At 63.4% G+C, this 13552-nt stretch overlaps 1 protein-coding gene across 4 annotated transcripts in view; it reads left to right on the top strand.

The window, feature by feature from the left end:
- Window positions 1-13552, top strand: part of RGS12 (regulator of G protein signaling 12) — a 76313-nt gene that overhangs the window by 37442 nt on the left and 25319 nt on the right. For all 4 annotated transcript variants that reach the window (XM_053672370.1, XM_053672368.1, XM_053672369.1 and 1 more), the window contains one exon: window positions 2138-2159. In XM_053672370.1, coding sequence (XP_053528345.1) covers window positions 2138-2159 — 22 coding nt within the window. The remainder of the gene's footprint in view (window positions 1-2137; window positions 2160-13552) is intronic.

The raw sequence follows: 13552 nt of genomic DNA, 5'->3' as shown, positions 1-13552 counted from the left end.
TCGGCCCTTCAGGCTCACGGTGGGGAGCAGTGGAGGACGCGGGTGTCACTCGCGGATGTGGGGGGGGTGGGGGGGTGTACCCATGACCTTTGAGTCCTCACTGGCCCCTCCAGGCGAACCCTCAGCACACAGAGGCCACCAGCCAGCCTGTAGCTCCCCAGATGCCTAGAACTTTCCTGAGCGTTTTGGGCTGGAAAGCCCTCCTTTGGTGACCGGACAGGGGAGGGGAGGAGGCCCGTGTGAGGCTCTGGCTGGGAGCTTTGAGTCCCTCCTGGAAAGTGCTGGCCTGCTGAGGTGCCAGGAGCCCTGACCCCTCCTCCTGGCGGGGGGCTCTTCTAGGGTCCCCTCTGAGTGCAGCCCTGCGGCCTCTGGTGTCAGCCGCTGTCATCTCCGTCCTCACGGTCTGTGCAGCCGTCCTCCACCTGCCACCTCACTTCCTCTGCGTCACAGCTCCCGCCTCTGCGGTTCCCTCGTTGCAGGTCTGCTGGCCCTTCCTCAGGGCGGGTGTCCTCGGTTTGAGGGGACATTTGAGCTGTGAGCTCACACTCACGTGGGCTCCTGTTTGGAGCCCCTGCGGGCCTCTCTTCGGCACCTTCTCCCCAGACGGACGTGCGCTGTGGCTGCCTGGCCGTGGGTGTCTCCGAGCGCCTGAGTTGCAGCGCCCCGCCAAGGCCCTCCGAGGCCGCCCTGAGCCCCCCGGCTGGCCATGTCCACGTGCTCCCCCACCGTGGGCACCGTGCTCACCACCACCTTCTCCCACATCGGCTGTGCCGTGCCTGCCGCCCTGGGAAAGTGGGCTTTCGCTGGAGCCTGGGCAGCCTGGTGCCTCTGGGACTCGCTGGTCCTCGTTTTGGCCTTCAGGTCTGGGAAGGGGCGTGGTGTGTGGCCTCCTGCCGAGGAGGCCCGAGTCCACTGGGTGAGCCAGCTGGTCTGGGTGCTCTTCTCCCCCTCCCTCTGTGGCTGTGCCCTTGGCAACACCCTCCCCACGTCTTGCCCCCCACCCCGGGCCCAGCTCCCCCGGCAGAGAGGCCTTGAGTCCAGTTTCCAGCCATCGCCCTGGGTTCTGTGGCCAGGACGGAGCCCGAGGAGGCTCCTCCGTGGCTTGGAGAGGCGCCTGGGCTCGCGCTCACTGGGGGCGGGAGCTCCCGTGCACCTCGTCCGGACCCCAGTGCCGACGGCCGGGCACCGCCTTCGGGCCAGGCCTGCGTGCAGCGCCGACACCCCGTGCCTCACCCCCGCTCCAGCTCCTCGGGCTGGGCTCCCTCCCCGTCCGGGCGGCAGCGGCAGCCCCAGAGCTGTCCGACCTGCCGGCACAGGCCCAAGTGGACGTACTCGGCCGCCTGCGGCCTGCCAGTCACAGGACGACAGTGGCTTCTGTTGTTCTTGAGTGTCTGTCATTCCAGAACCAGCCTCCACAGCCTCCAACTCCCAGTACTGGCTGCAGCGAGGACCTCCTTCCTGGTGCCCCTGAGCCTGCCCCCCCTCCCCCGTCTTCCAGCCTCGCCCTCTTCCGGACGCCCTCCTCCCGCACCTGGCGGCGGCGGGCCTGGTGGTCTGCCATCCTGGTGGTCTGCCCCCGGGGAGCTGTTTGAGCTCTCCAGGACTGGGGTCTCCCCTGGAGAGTGGAGGCCGTGGCACAAGTAGCCTGGTGCCGGGGCGTAGGCACTGAGTTGGGTGTGACGTGTGCAGGGCAGTGCCGGCACCCAGCCCGGCTGACTGGCAATGCAGCAGCCCTGAGACGGCCGGCCGGCAGGTCGCCTGCCTGCCTGGCCCTGCCTGTGCCCCCAGCCCGCGGCCCTCGGCCCGTCAGACTGGAATGTGGAGACGTGCTCTCCCTGAGGCCATTACTAGGACTGTGATGTCCCGCGTGCTGGGGTTTGTTCTTTTCCAGCGAATAGGACAGGGACTTCCGCTTTGTCCCGGTGCAGCCTGGCTCACCCACCGGCGTGGGCGGAGTCTAGTCAGGAAGTGGGAGTGTAGCTTGACTCACAACGGTGTCTGGGTCTCCCGGGAGGGACACCTGCGGGCGAGCGGGCCTTCCACAGAGACCCCGGCTCCGTTTCACAGGTGGAGGTGCTGTTCCCTGACCTGTGTCATGAGGCCTAACTAACTCATGTCTCTCTCTCTTTTCTTTCAGTCTGCAACTGTGTCTGATGGTGGTAAGTCATAATTTCCGATGTATATTTCTATTATTTGTGATGAAGTTTTCAAATTGCGAAAGTGTATTTGTCATTGACTCCCCCAAAATAGGTGTTTTCTTGGCCATTTCTGTCCAGCGCGGAGGGGTTTGGTCAGGGCTAATTTGGGGGGGGGGGCTTCCCTGTGCTCCCAGGTGGCGGGTGTTTCGGAGCCTCTCACCGCTGAGACACGTCACGAACCTGAATTTCAGCATGACGGGCGCCGCAGCCGGCGGGGCGCTGGGCCGCGGCACATCCTGCTCACACCTGGGCCGGCAGGTCCCAGCCTGCTGCCCCTGCAGCCGAGCCGGCTGGGAACCGGCAAGGGCCGGGCTCAGAGCGGTTCCGGAAATGCGGGCGACACTCTCCGCTGCTCAACGTCCCTTTCTCAGGAACAGTGTCACAGAGGAACTGCCACAGGGCTGCGGGGGGTGGTAATCAGAACTTTGCCTTGAAACCATTCGTGCGCGGGAATTCCGTGAACGGGACCGGCCCGCGAAGGAGAGGGTCCGATTTGTCTGTTTCCCTTACAGGCTCCGACGCAGCATCATTTTAGTTCAGTGGTTCTTTTTTAACTCCAAGACGACTCGGAGAGTCTCTTCCGAATAGTCCTTGTTTCTTACAATACCTCATAAAAGCTCTTATGCTTATAGGTTTTAGTCACATGATTTTAATTGATCTGTTCTTCTGTCTCTTGAGAGCTGAACTTTACAATTTACCAAACGTGCCAGCGTTCCCTTCTCTTTTATGTGCTGGCCATGCGTCTGGCATCCAGGGGCCGGCGGTTCCAGAGAAACTGTCGCTTTTCTGACCCTTTGTGTTGTCCCATAGCTGCTGGCCTGGCCCTGGGCCTGAGGAAGGGCTGCTTTCCTGGGGAGGGGGGGTGGCGCTGGGCCCTCCAGCGGGGACTGCGCTGCCGGCTGCGGGGACGGCCAGCCCCGGACAGGGCGAGAGGCGCCCCTGCGGGGTTCCGGGCGGGCTCACACCTGCACAGTGACCAGAGGGGTCCTGAAGCTTGTGTTGGGGGACCTCTTGGTTTAATAAAAGGACTATGTCACCTATCCCACGGACAGCGAAAACCCTGTCATTTAATCCTACCTAAGCTGGGAGTGGGAAAAACTTCCTTGAAGGAGGTCGGACCGTCCCAAATCCGGGATGACAGGGAGCGGTTCTGCCAGAGCCGTTCCTGCTTCTCCTTCCCACTGTTGTCAGGGCTCTGTGCAGTCTTGTTTCTGCAGGGAACTGAGCAATTCGAGAAGGTTGTTCAGCGTGTTTAGTTGAATCGTAAACATCGCGCCTGTCCGTCTCTGCAGTTCTCTCCTGTCAGCAGTCGATGACCTGAGCTCTGTTACAGGCCATTTTGTACTTTTCCGAAAGCCGACGCACAGGCCCGATGTCCTTTCTAGGGAAGTGGTTCCCCTCAGTGGGGGCTTTCCACCCCTCTGGTCCCGCCTTCTCGCCCCACTTCCAACCGGGAACCCCTCTGTGGCGGTGGTGGGGGGAGGCCACTGCTGCGGGAGCACTCTGAGTTTCGGGCGCCGCTGGGCAGCTCGGGCCTTTCGGTCCACCTCCGTCTGCCATCCTCTCCGCCCTCGGTCTCCTCGCTGGTTGTGAGTGAGAAGTAGGCACTTCACCGAACTTGCATGTGGGCTCTCAGATGCCTGGAAGACGTTCTGCCGTCTTCTCCGGTGCGGACACTGAGGCCGAGAGGCCGATTGCGCAGGGCGGTGGAGACCGGAGGGGGCTGCTGAGCAGAGAGCGGCGGAGGGACCCCTGCTGGCTGCCGAGGCTCACGTGCTCTCACTTCCCACTCCATCGTCCCCGAGAGCCCCCCCAGTTCCCGACCCCACTTCCTGGGGACGGACGCCTCAGGGGGACAGAGGAGACCCCATCCCGGCCACCCTACCCAGCAGGGTCTGGGCAGACACCCAGCACTTAGGATGCTTCTGCCCCGGGGAGTTTCCTGTCGTGCATGCAGGGCAGGGCAGCCAGGCTCACGGGGCCAGGGAAGGCGCTGCGGCTCCCTGCAGGGACTCGGGCCCCTGGGAGAGTGGGGTGGGCTTGCCTTGGAGCCCCGCCCCCGAGACGAGCATGTGGTTCCCTCCAGAGCTCTGTGTCCTGTCTCCCAGTGACACTCCACCTGTTCACGGGGCTGCAGCCTGCAGGGCGTTGCGGTGTGGCTTTTGCAGCCTCGTACGGCTCTCGGTGTTTTCTCTCTCCCAGAAGGAGACAGCTGCCCCCGAGGGAGGGGCTGCAGTCTGTCCCTGCGGGGGGCCAGCCAGCTCTGCTGGGGCCCAGGGAGGCAGGTCTGGCCTCAAGGACAGGAAGAACATCCCAGCATTAGAGGGAGGCTTGAGAGTGTACGGACCTGCCTCGTGGGGAGAGACCCAGGCGTGCGGCGCAGGCCCCTGCACTGCAGCAGGCGGGCGGGCGGGCGGGAAGGAGGCGAGACCCTCCCCTGCGGATGGGACGGAGCCCCGGGCCCCTGTCCTGCGCCCTGTACCTTGCTGCTTTGTTGTGACCAACTCGGTCCTGCTTCATTGCCCTCACCCCCCACTGGGCACTGAGCAGCTCCGCCAGGAGTCCCCCCCACCACCAGCTCACACGGCCTCAAAGGTCGAGTGCTGTCTGCCGTTTCTGGATGTGACTTCCGAAGCGGAGGACTTGGGGTGTCAGACACCCACATCCACTGGCACCTGGTAGGCTGTGAGCATGGGACAGTCGGCCCTGGCTCCCAGCTCTGGGACAGGTCCCCGTGACACTTGCACACGTGCTGGTCCCAGAGTCTCCCGGGGGCGCGAACGTGCCCTTGACTGTGTTCGTGACCTTTCTGCGGCCCAGCCCCTACCAGGCTGCAGCCTCTCCCCACTCCCTTTGCCGAACTAAACTCCTGCCCCTACGCAAGCTCCCCGGCCCGGCCCCTGACCCAGCCCCTCGCTGCCTGCTCTGAGCTGCCACAGGTTTGTGTCAGCGCTTCCTTTTGCTCCGCTGGGCACTGTCCCCCCCACCCTGGTCCCCCAGGACCCCTTAGGCACTTGGGCTGTCTGGTGGCCTTGCTCGGATGACGCTACCAGCATGCTGCCCCCGAACATGTGGCAGCCCCTCAGATAAGCCTGTGCTGACCACCAGCCCTTATTCTGGGTATCATCCCGGCTCCATTTCCATCCAACAGCTGCCACGAGGCCCATTGTTTAAATTTTTCCTGCACTGTGGGTTTTGTTTGCTCCCGTACGCATTGGAAGGGGCACCCACGGGGCACCCCGCACAGCAGAGGCACAGAGGCATCGTCAGGTGAACGGCTGTGTTGCGGCATTTGAAGGTGTGCCGGCCTCAGCCAGAGCAGGGGACGGAGACCTGGGCTGGGGCAAAGTCCTTCCTTTTCGGGGAACCCTCTCCACAGAGGGGCCGGCAGCTTGGCAGCGCACAGCTGATGAAAGGCAGCGACAGAGTGTCTGCCCGGCGTGACCAGCCTCTCCCAGGTGGCAGCCAGCGTCCAGGCAGCTGGGCCTGCGTCCGGTCTCCCCACAGTCCGCACCGCTCACCTCTTCTCAGCTAAGACGCCCACTTCGAAGTGGGCCGTGAACCCAGTGCTGTTAACGAACAAGCCCCAGTTTCTGATACTTCTGATTGTTGTTTTAACACAGAAACTTGGACCTTTTTGAAATCAGAATGTCTGAGAAAGGAGACGAGCCTTCTTTAATTCTGGTTTCTGGATGGAGATGGGCTTTGATTGTAAAGCTGCGCTCCCCTGCTTCTCTCAGTCAACCCTTTTTCTCGAGGGGCACAGCCCAAACTGAGCGGTGGGGAAGCCACGGGGCAGCAGTGTGGTGGGGCCCCTTGTCCTGTGTCACGTGGTGGCTGAGGAGCCCTGACCTGCCAGAGCCCGTGAGGCCACGCTGACTTTCATCCTCTGGGGACACCGACCGTGGCTTTGTGATCTCGGGACCAGGAGCTCAGAAGTGGGGGGACTCACCCCTTGTGTCCGGTCACTGAGAGGCCATGCCAGCAGCTGAGGGCTACTTAATATTGTGGTCAGAGTGGGGGACAGCTGACCGTGTCGCTCTGAGCTGACCATTTGGAAGGACTGAGATCACAGCATGAAGTGGCCTCCTGGAGGCGTCAGAGAGGAGGGGCAGGACCTGGGGTCAAGTGTGTGTGGCCCGGACAGGTGCCCGCACAGTCCCGCCCCCCTTGCTGTCAGCAACGCCTTCCTGCACGGGAGTTCTCTCCTTTCTTTTAAAAGTCATCCATTTTGATTTTTCCCACCTTACTGCGGCATAGTTGACAAATAAAACTGTTTACGGTGCGCGGTGCGGCGGCGTGATGGGAACAGCCCCTGTGAACCGTGGCTGCGCCACGCTGGCCCTCCGGCACCGCGCACGGCCACCTCTCGTTTTCCGCTGCTGCCGCTTTTGTGTTCTGTGGTGAGAACCCTGAAGATCTGCGGCCTCTGGCTGTGTTGAGTACACAGCTCGCTGTCGCTGACTGCGGCCACCACGCTGGCCCCTGAGACTCACTCCTCCTCCGGCCCAACCTTTGCACCTTGAGCAGCACAGCCGCCCTCTGGCACGGTGGGCGCTGTGCCCGGGTTCCTCAGGGGAGGGGTCGTGCGGCCCGGGTCCCCTTTCACGGCGCTTTTCCATGTGGCCTTATCCGTGAGTCCCCGGTGGGCCCCTTGCCGAGCCGCTGGGTGCTTATCAGTGACCACGGGTGAGATGTGACACCCTGACACACACGTTACTTCACGATGTGAAAACATCTCACTTACGCCATGAAGAAGTGAGTTTGACTGCACGAGACCAGTGCCCCCGCTGCCTCTGCGGCGTGTTCAGGACGGGGCGGGCTCCGGGGGCTCTAGCGGGTCAGGGGTGACCTGTCAAAGCCTTTTTCCAAAAAAGTCTCCCCTTGGCTGTTCTGCCTCCCTTATTACTTCTTTGTTGTTTGAAGCCGTGGTGTGAGACCGTGCCCACACCTGTGGTTGCCTTTGTGACGTTTGTACCTCGTTTTTCGCCCCCCACGCCTCGCCTGCATGGGGGTGGGGGAGGAGGGCCTGTGGTCCTGGTGCAGGTGCCTCCGCTCCCCCGGGAGCTGTGGCCTGTGGTATGTTTGGGTTTTAGTAGAGCATTGGCGGCAGCGCCGGTGGGGAGCAGGCTCGGTCCGGCCGCCCGGGCCCCAGGCCTCGGCCCCCACCCCCACAGTTTCCCAGCAGGTTGAGCGCAGCCGCCAGGGCCAAACGAGCCCCACAGGCACGGCCGCCGGCCGCCCACTCCTTACCCCCCCACCCCCACCGCATGCACCCCGAGAGCAAGGTGGCACGCTCTGATCAGACTCCGGGCAGGGCCGCTGTTCTCCACCTCCAGGCTCAGGGGCGCTCCCTCCTCCCGTCCGAGTCTGAGCCCCGCTCTCTCCCGGGCCCGACTCAGAGCCGTTTCCCACACACTGCGTGCCCAGGAAATGCCACTTTCCTCCAGGGGGGGCGGCACGTTTCAGCTGTTCGGGCGTGAGCGGCCTCCCCTCTGCAGCTCACAGGACGCTCCTTCCGTTGGCTGGCAGTCATCCGGTCCTGGGGGAAGCCTCTTGGGAAGCTAGCGGGGACACTGTCGGCGCCGTCAGGGGGCCCGTGCAGCCATCGGGGGTGGTCCGCCACTGGGACCCGGTTACAGGAGGGTGTTCGAGTGTGAGAGTCATGAGCCCTGCCCGTGTGGCTTGTGCTCTTTTCTGTGTTGCGCTTCAGCAGAGTGTTTACTGGAGTGACGAATGCTGTTCACGTGTGCGAAGCTTTGCTCTAGGAACTTTCGACACGGCGGTAGGCACACTCTCAAGGGGGGACGCGCAGAGTGGCCGAGAGAGTGCTGCGCAGGTTGGGCTGGAAACCTGACCGGCCCACGTGGTGCAGGAGGAAGGCCGGACGCAGCCACCGAGTTTGGGGCGGGCTCAGTGGCTCTCCCCCAGACCCCCGCCCGAGTGGCGTTGGTTTGGACCCAGGTGCTCTCCCGCCCAGGCCAGGCCGGCGGCGAAAGGGTGAAGCCCGTGTCTCCGGTGCGGCAGTTGGAAGAGCGCGTTTCAGGTTTTCTCGCTGCCATGGAGTTTCAGCAGGGGACGAGTCTTGGGCTGGTGGCGTGTGCGTGCAGCGGGGGTTGTGGAGGGCTGCCCTCTGCCCCCCTGGCCGTGGGGACTGGACTGCCGGCTCCCTGGACAGTCGGAGTTCTCCCTACAGGCCGCTGACCCGTGTTCCTCTTCCATCGCCTTCCCGCCACCTGCGCCGTGGGGCACGGCCTCTTTCGCTCTTTCGGTCCATTGATGCGTCTCCTGCGTGTGCCTGTGACACGCTGTTGTACATTTTTTTATCCTCACCCGAGGACGTGCTCACTGCTCTGAGAGGGGGACGGGAGGAGGAGAGGGGGAGGGGAACATCGATGGTGGCCTCCCTAGAGTGCCCAACCAGGGATCGAACCTGTGACCTTTCGGTTATGGAACCATGTTCCCCCTGACGGAGCCGCCGGCCAGGGCTTTGGAACAGGCTCTCGGCCTGTCCTGCCGGCCCCTCCCTTCGGAGACAGCCTGTGCACCGCGGCAGCGCCTGTGGCTGTCACCGCCCTGCACTCGGCGTCGTGCTCACGCTTTCCTTCCGACCGGGCCTGTCGACCTCATCCTCCTCGGGGGCCACGTCAGCCCCGCAGCCCGTGTAACCTCAAGTCCTGAGCAGTAAAGGCAGTTACACTTGCACGGTCCTGACGGTGTGTCGCCCCCCCCCCCCCGCCTCCACCCTGAGCGCGTCACAGCACCTGGAGAGCCCGCAGGTTCCTTGGCAGCTGACGTCGTCGCCGTCCTGGTCAGGGCCCCCCTGCTGACTGTTTCTCTCCCAGGTTCAGTTCACGCTTTTTGCAAATCTCCACACGTCTAGTGATTTTTGAGGGGGGTGAATTTTGTTGTCTTCCTTTGAAGGGAGTAGAGGTTTGTTTCGTAGGCAGTCAGGTTACTTTCAGATTGGCGTGGTCTGTTGGAGGCTTGTTTTTAGGCTTTCTAGGGAAAGTCTAGTGCGGCTCTCCTGGAGAGCGCCGGCAGCGGCAGCGCCCAGCCCGGGGGTCTGGGTGTATCCACCCTGCGGCCCCCAGCTGCTTTCCGCCTCCTGGGGTCTCGCCTGAGTGTGGCAGGCACAGCTGTTGCTGCTGCTGCGGACGTGAGGAGCCTCGCGGAGCCGGGTGCTCCTTCAGCAGAGCAGGTCCTCCTGCCCCTCGGGCCCTGACACCCCGCGCTTCGTCTCGGCCGCAGAGCTGGGCCTGCTCGGGCCCTGGGCTGACCCGGGAAGGGGTCCTGCCGGTGGCCAGGTGATCTCAGGGCGCGCCTCCGAGACGGCTCCTCCGTCAGGAATGGGGGTCTTGTGGTGACCGTGACGTGGTTGGTAAAAACATTGGCTTCACGCATGTCACCGTGTCCCCGAGTTACTCGGAGCAGACGTCTTTTCCCAGGCCCTCCGCTGCGGCCGGACCCAGAACTCTCCTGGCACAGGCTTTCCACTCTGACTGTGGGACGTGGTCTGTGAAGTCACAGCGCGTTCGGGAGAGCCACACACCCTGCTGTTCAGTGGCTTCCCGACGTCCTGGACCCTGGGAGGGGATCAGACTCCCCGGAGGGACTGGGCAGACAGAGCCCTGGACGGGCCTGGAGATGGTTACAAGGCGCGGGGGTGGGAGGGGGAGAAGGCATCAGAGGAGACAGACCCTGCATCGGTGGAATTCAGTTTCTCAATGAGGCGACATAGGAAGACTAGAAATAATTAAATGGAAGAAAACCTAACAGGAACACTCAGAAAAAGACCGGCACAGCGGCGTGACTTTCCGTCAGAGTCACACAAGGTGACGGGCACGAGAAGCGCAGAGGGCAACTCACACAGGACAGGGGGTGCGGCACCGCGTAGGAGCGCCTCAGCGGGGGCGCAAGGGGGCGCGGGGGGGCGCGGGGGGGGCCCTCCCACAGCTTTCCCGAGCCCGGAGAGCAAGCTGGTCGACAACAGTCGACTCACAGGGTATCTGAGCGATGAAGCGGGAACGTTCAGTCTAATTTACTTGTGGAGAGAGCCTTCCGCCCAGTAGAGAACAGTGCGCTTTCTCCCCAGAGGGCAGCGAGTGCTTCCCAAAGTTGCCTGTGTCGCGTCCTGGAAATGCGGCAGGTACAGACTTAGAAATGTTAGGAGCACGTGGCCACGCCTGCTGACAGCAGTCAGTCAGACAGAATCAGCCAGGAGAGAACAACGGAAGTGAGTCACACGCTCGGGAGTTTAAAACTATGCTTCCAAATCCGTGGGCCGGGGAGAGCGTTAAAATGGGAACCACGCTGCCGAGAGCAGCCCCGAGGCTGTGGCCGGAGCGGCTTTCGGGGGGAGCAGCGGCATGAAATGTGTGTCCTGTGAAAAAGTTGGAAAATGTAGGAAACACGCGTTCGACACAGGAAGGTAGGGAGAAAGGGAACACAGTAAGTGCGAGTCAAGATTAAGGACATACGGACAAAGCAGCAGCTCACAAAACAGAAAAGGGAACAGCGCATAGTTGATCAGTGAAACCAAAAGGCAAGTCTTTGGGGCGTGTGGTCAAAAAAAGGGGCGGAGACGAAGCCCAGGTCACCAGGGACAAGGGGCCCTGACGCAGCGGGAGGGGCAGTGACGGCAGCACAAGAAAGCTCGGGGGCCACACTGGGCTCGTGCGCTCGGTTACTGGGTCAGCCGGGCTGCTTTCAGGGAAGCGTCGGTCACCGACGTTGGCCCCAGGAGAAAAGAAGCCTTGGCTAGGTCAACTTTCAGAAAAATGACTTGGGAGACAGAGATTTACTCCTGAAAAGGCACCACGCCCAAACCGGTGCGCAGGTGAGTGCATCAGCCCACTCCGGCTAAGGGGCACTGCAGTAGCAAATAACCCCAAGTCTGAGTGGCCTTGAAAAGCAGCTGTTCCGCTTACACTCTCCAACTTCCCTCAGTTACAGGAAAGGGTTAGCCACGCGGTTGATGCGCTTTGGGCTCTCTCGTCACATGGCATCGCTCGAGAAGAGTAATTATTCGGCTCTTCCTTCACAAGTTTTGGAACCCGTTCCTTCCCCCGTCACTGCAGTGCTGGCCAGGACCTGCTGCACGGGGCTGCCTGGCGGCCGAGGCAGCGGGCGTCCTCGTCCTGTCTCGGGCTCTGGTGGGCCAGCTTCTGACGTTTGACCGTCACCTTGAAAACAGGTGCCGAGTTTCCTCCCAGGCCCTGCCAGCCTCTGCTTGGGTGGTCACCCGCCCCCCTTTCACGCCATACCGCCGCTCACGTGCCTGTGGGGTCTGCCGCCCAGCTCAGCCCCGTGGAGTCGGCCTTTGGTCTGAGCGCCAGTGCACAGCACCGACACGTCAGGGTGCGCCCTCCGCCCGCTCAGCGTCGTGTCTGCCCACCCACAGGCCCGGCCACTCGGCACTCCCCGGTGAAGAAGCCGCCTTTCTCACGCACCTCTGAGATGTCCTGCTTCTGTGCCCTTCCTTCCCCGAGCGGAGGCCCTCCAGCGCTGTCCTGTAGGGAAGGGGCCGTGGCCTGGCCCCCACAGGGTCCTGGAGCAAGCCCGGGGCTCGAGGCAGGGCCTTCTGCCCCCTCAGCTGTGGAAGGCTCGGCGGCCTCGAGAGTCTTCCTCGTGGGGCTGCATGTGGGGCCCCGGGCCTCGGCACTGGGCAGGGTCCCCTGGGCCAGGGCAGACTGCCTCCCGAGTGGCCCTCAGCCCAGGTGAAGGCTGTCTCTGGAGAACACGCGTGTTTCTGTGTTGAGATGAGGTGCCTTTGCTCCCCCACAGACACTGCTTCCTGAGTAAAGTGCTTTTTCCGTTGAAGCCCGAGTGGTAACGAAGTTGGTGCGGCCGATCTTTGAAACACACCCTGGGTCTCTGATCAGCACAGGCCAGAGGCCCCCTGGGCAGGCGCCCCCTCTAGTCTGCGGGCCTCTGGTGGTCAGGGGCGATCTCCTGAGCCTGGAATCCCGAATGGCCAGGGCGTGGCGGTGGACTCCACATGTGTCCGCCCGCGTCTACACGGCCCCCGTGGCCCTTTGTGTCCTGCCCACGGGCAGGGCCTCATCGGCCCCCCAGGCGTCCCCGCCTGCCCGCACTCCCTCTCCGGAGCACGTGTGCCCCGTCAGGCTGTCCCTGTGAGGCCTCGGGGGGACATTCGTGTTTGGGGCTCCCCTCTGCTCTGCGCATGGGGGCTGCCCGAGGAGTGGGCACTTGGCCTCCCCGCAGGAGGCCAGAGTGGTGAGGGAAAGGCCTCTCCATGGAGCATGAGGAAGGCCCAGCACCGCCGCTGATCTCAGGCAGTCAGAGGGGGTTCGCACCCAGTTGCTCGTCTCCAGGCCCCGTTCTGAGGGGTGCCGTGCGGCCCAATTCCTGGGAGGGCCCGAGGCTGCGCTGGCTGAAGGTGCGTCCCACCTGTCCGTGTGTGAACCCAGGTGACCGCCTCAGGACAGTCGCCCTGGCTCAGGGGCGACTGTGAGAGGTCGCAGGGGCTCGGGCACCTTGTGCCTGTGCTTTCTCTGTAGGGGGCAAAGTGACACTTGTAGGGACTGGGGCAAGAAGAAGGGAAGGCTTCGAAAGAAACCTGACGAGCCGGTGACCCTGAATTCGGTCCTGGACGGCAGGGGGCAGCTGGGAAGGACACTGCTGACGTGGCCGGAGCACGGCTCCACGGCGTCCCCAGTGCCCGTAGCTGTGCTGTGGCGGCGAAGGATGGGTTGTGCTCTGCAGGGGCCATGGGCTGCGGGGCTCAGGGGGGCTCCAGGCCTTTGGGGACAGTTACGGGTGTGAGTGTAGTGGGTGTGGCTGGGTATATGTGCGCATGAGTGTGTGCGCATGAGTGTGCATGCGTTAGGAGGAAGAATAGGAAAAGTGAGGAGGAGGGAGGCAGACCGACGCGGTTGATGCAGCAGGCAGACAGCTGGTGCCTCCGGCTGGAAGGGGTGGGGGCGCCCTGTGCTGTTCCCAGCCTTCCTGCAGGTTGGGAACTGCCCCAGGTGAAAAGCTGCCCTGGACAGGCAGCAGCCTGGTGTTCTGGTGCGGGGGAGGGGCACTGTCCCACGGCCCCCGACCGTGCCCAGTTGGTTCAGCTGTGCCAGTGTTCTGCCTGGCTGAGCGCCGGCCCCGCCAGGTGTGGTTCCAGGTCCTCATGGCAACGAGGGGACAGAGGCACAGAGGGCCTGCACCAGAGAGGGGCAGGGCCTGGCTCTGCCGCAGCTGCCCCCATGCTCTGCGCCGCGCTGCAGAGCGGCCCTGGGGTCGTCCTCTGCTGCAGAACTCAGGCCAGAAAGGGCGTGGGCGCAAAGGCAGAGCCGACGGAGGCCACGCTTTGTCTGCAGACCCTCGTCTGCGGTCCC

Source organism: Artibeus jamaicensis, unplaced genomic scaffold, assembly GCF_021234435.1.
Source record: "Artibeus jamaicensis isolate MK-2021 breed Jamaican fruit bat unplaced genomic scaffold, CSHL_Jam_final contig_76, whole genome shotgun sequence".
Lineage (NCBI taxonomy): Eukaryota > Metazoa > Chordata > Mammalia > Chiroptera > Phyllostomidae > Artibeus > Artibeus jamaicensis.
Note: the sequence above shows the minus strand (reverse complement) of the source record. Positions and strands in the feature narration are given on the sequence as shown.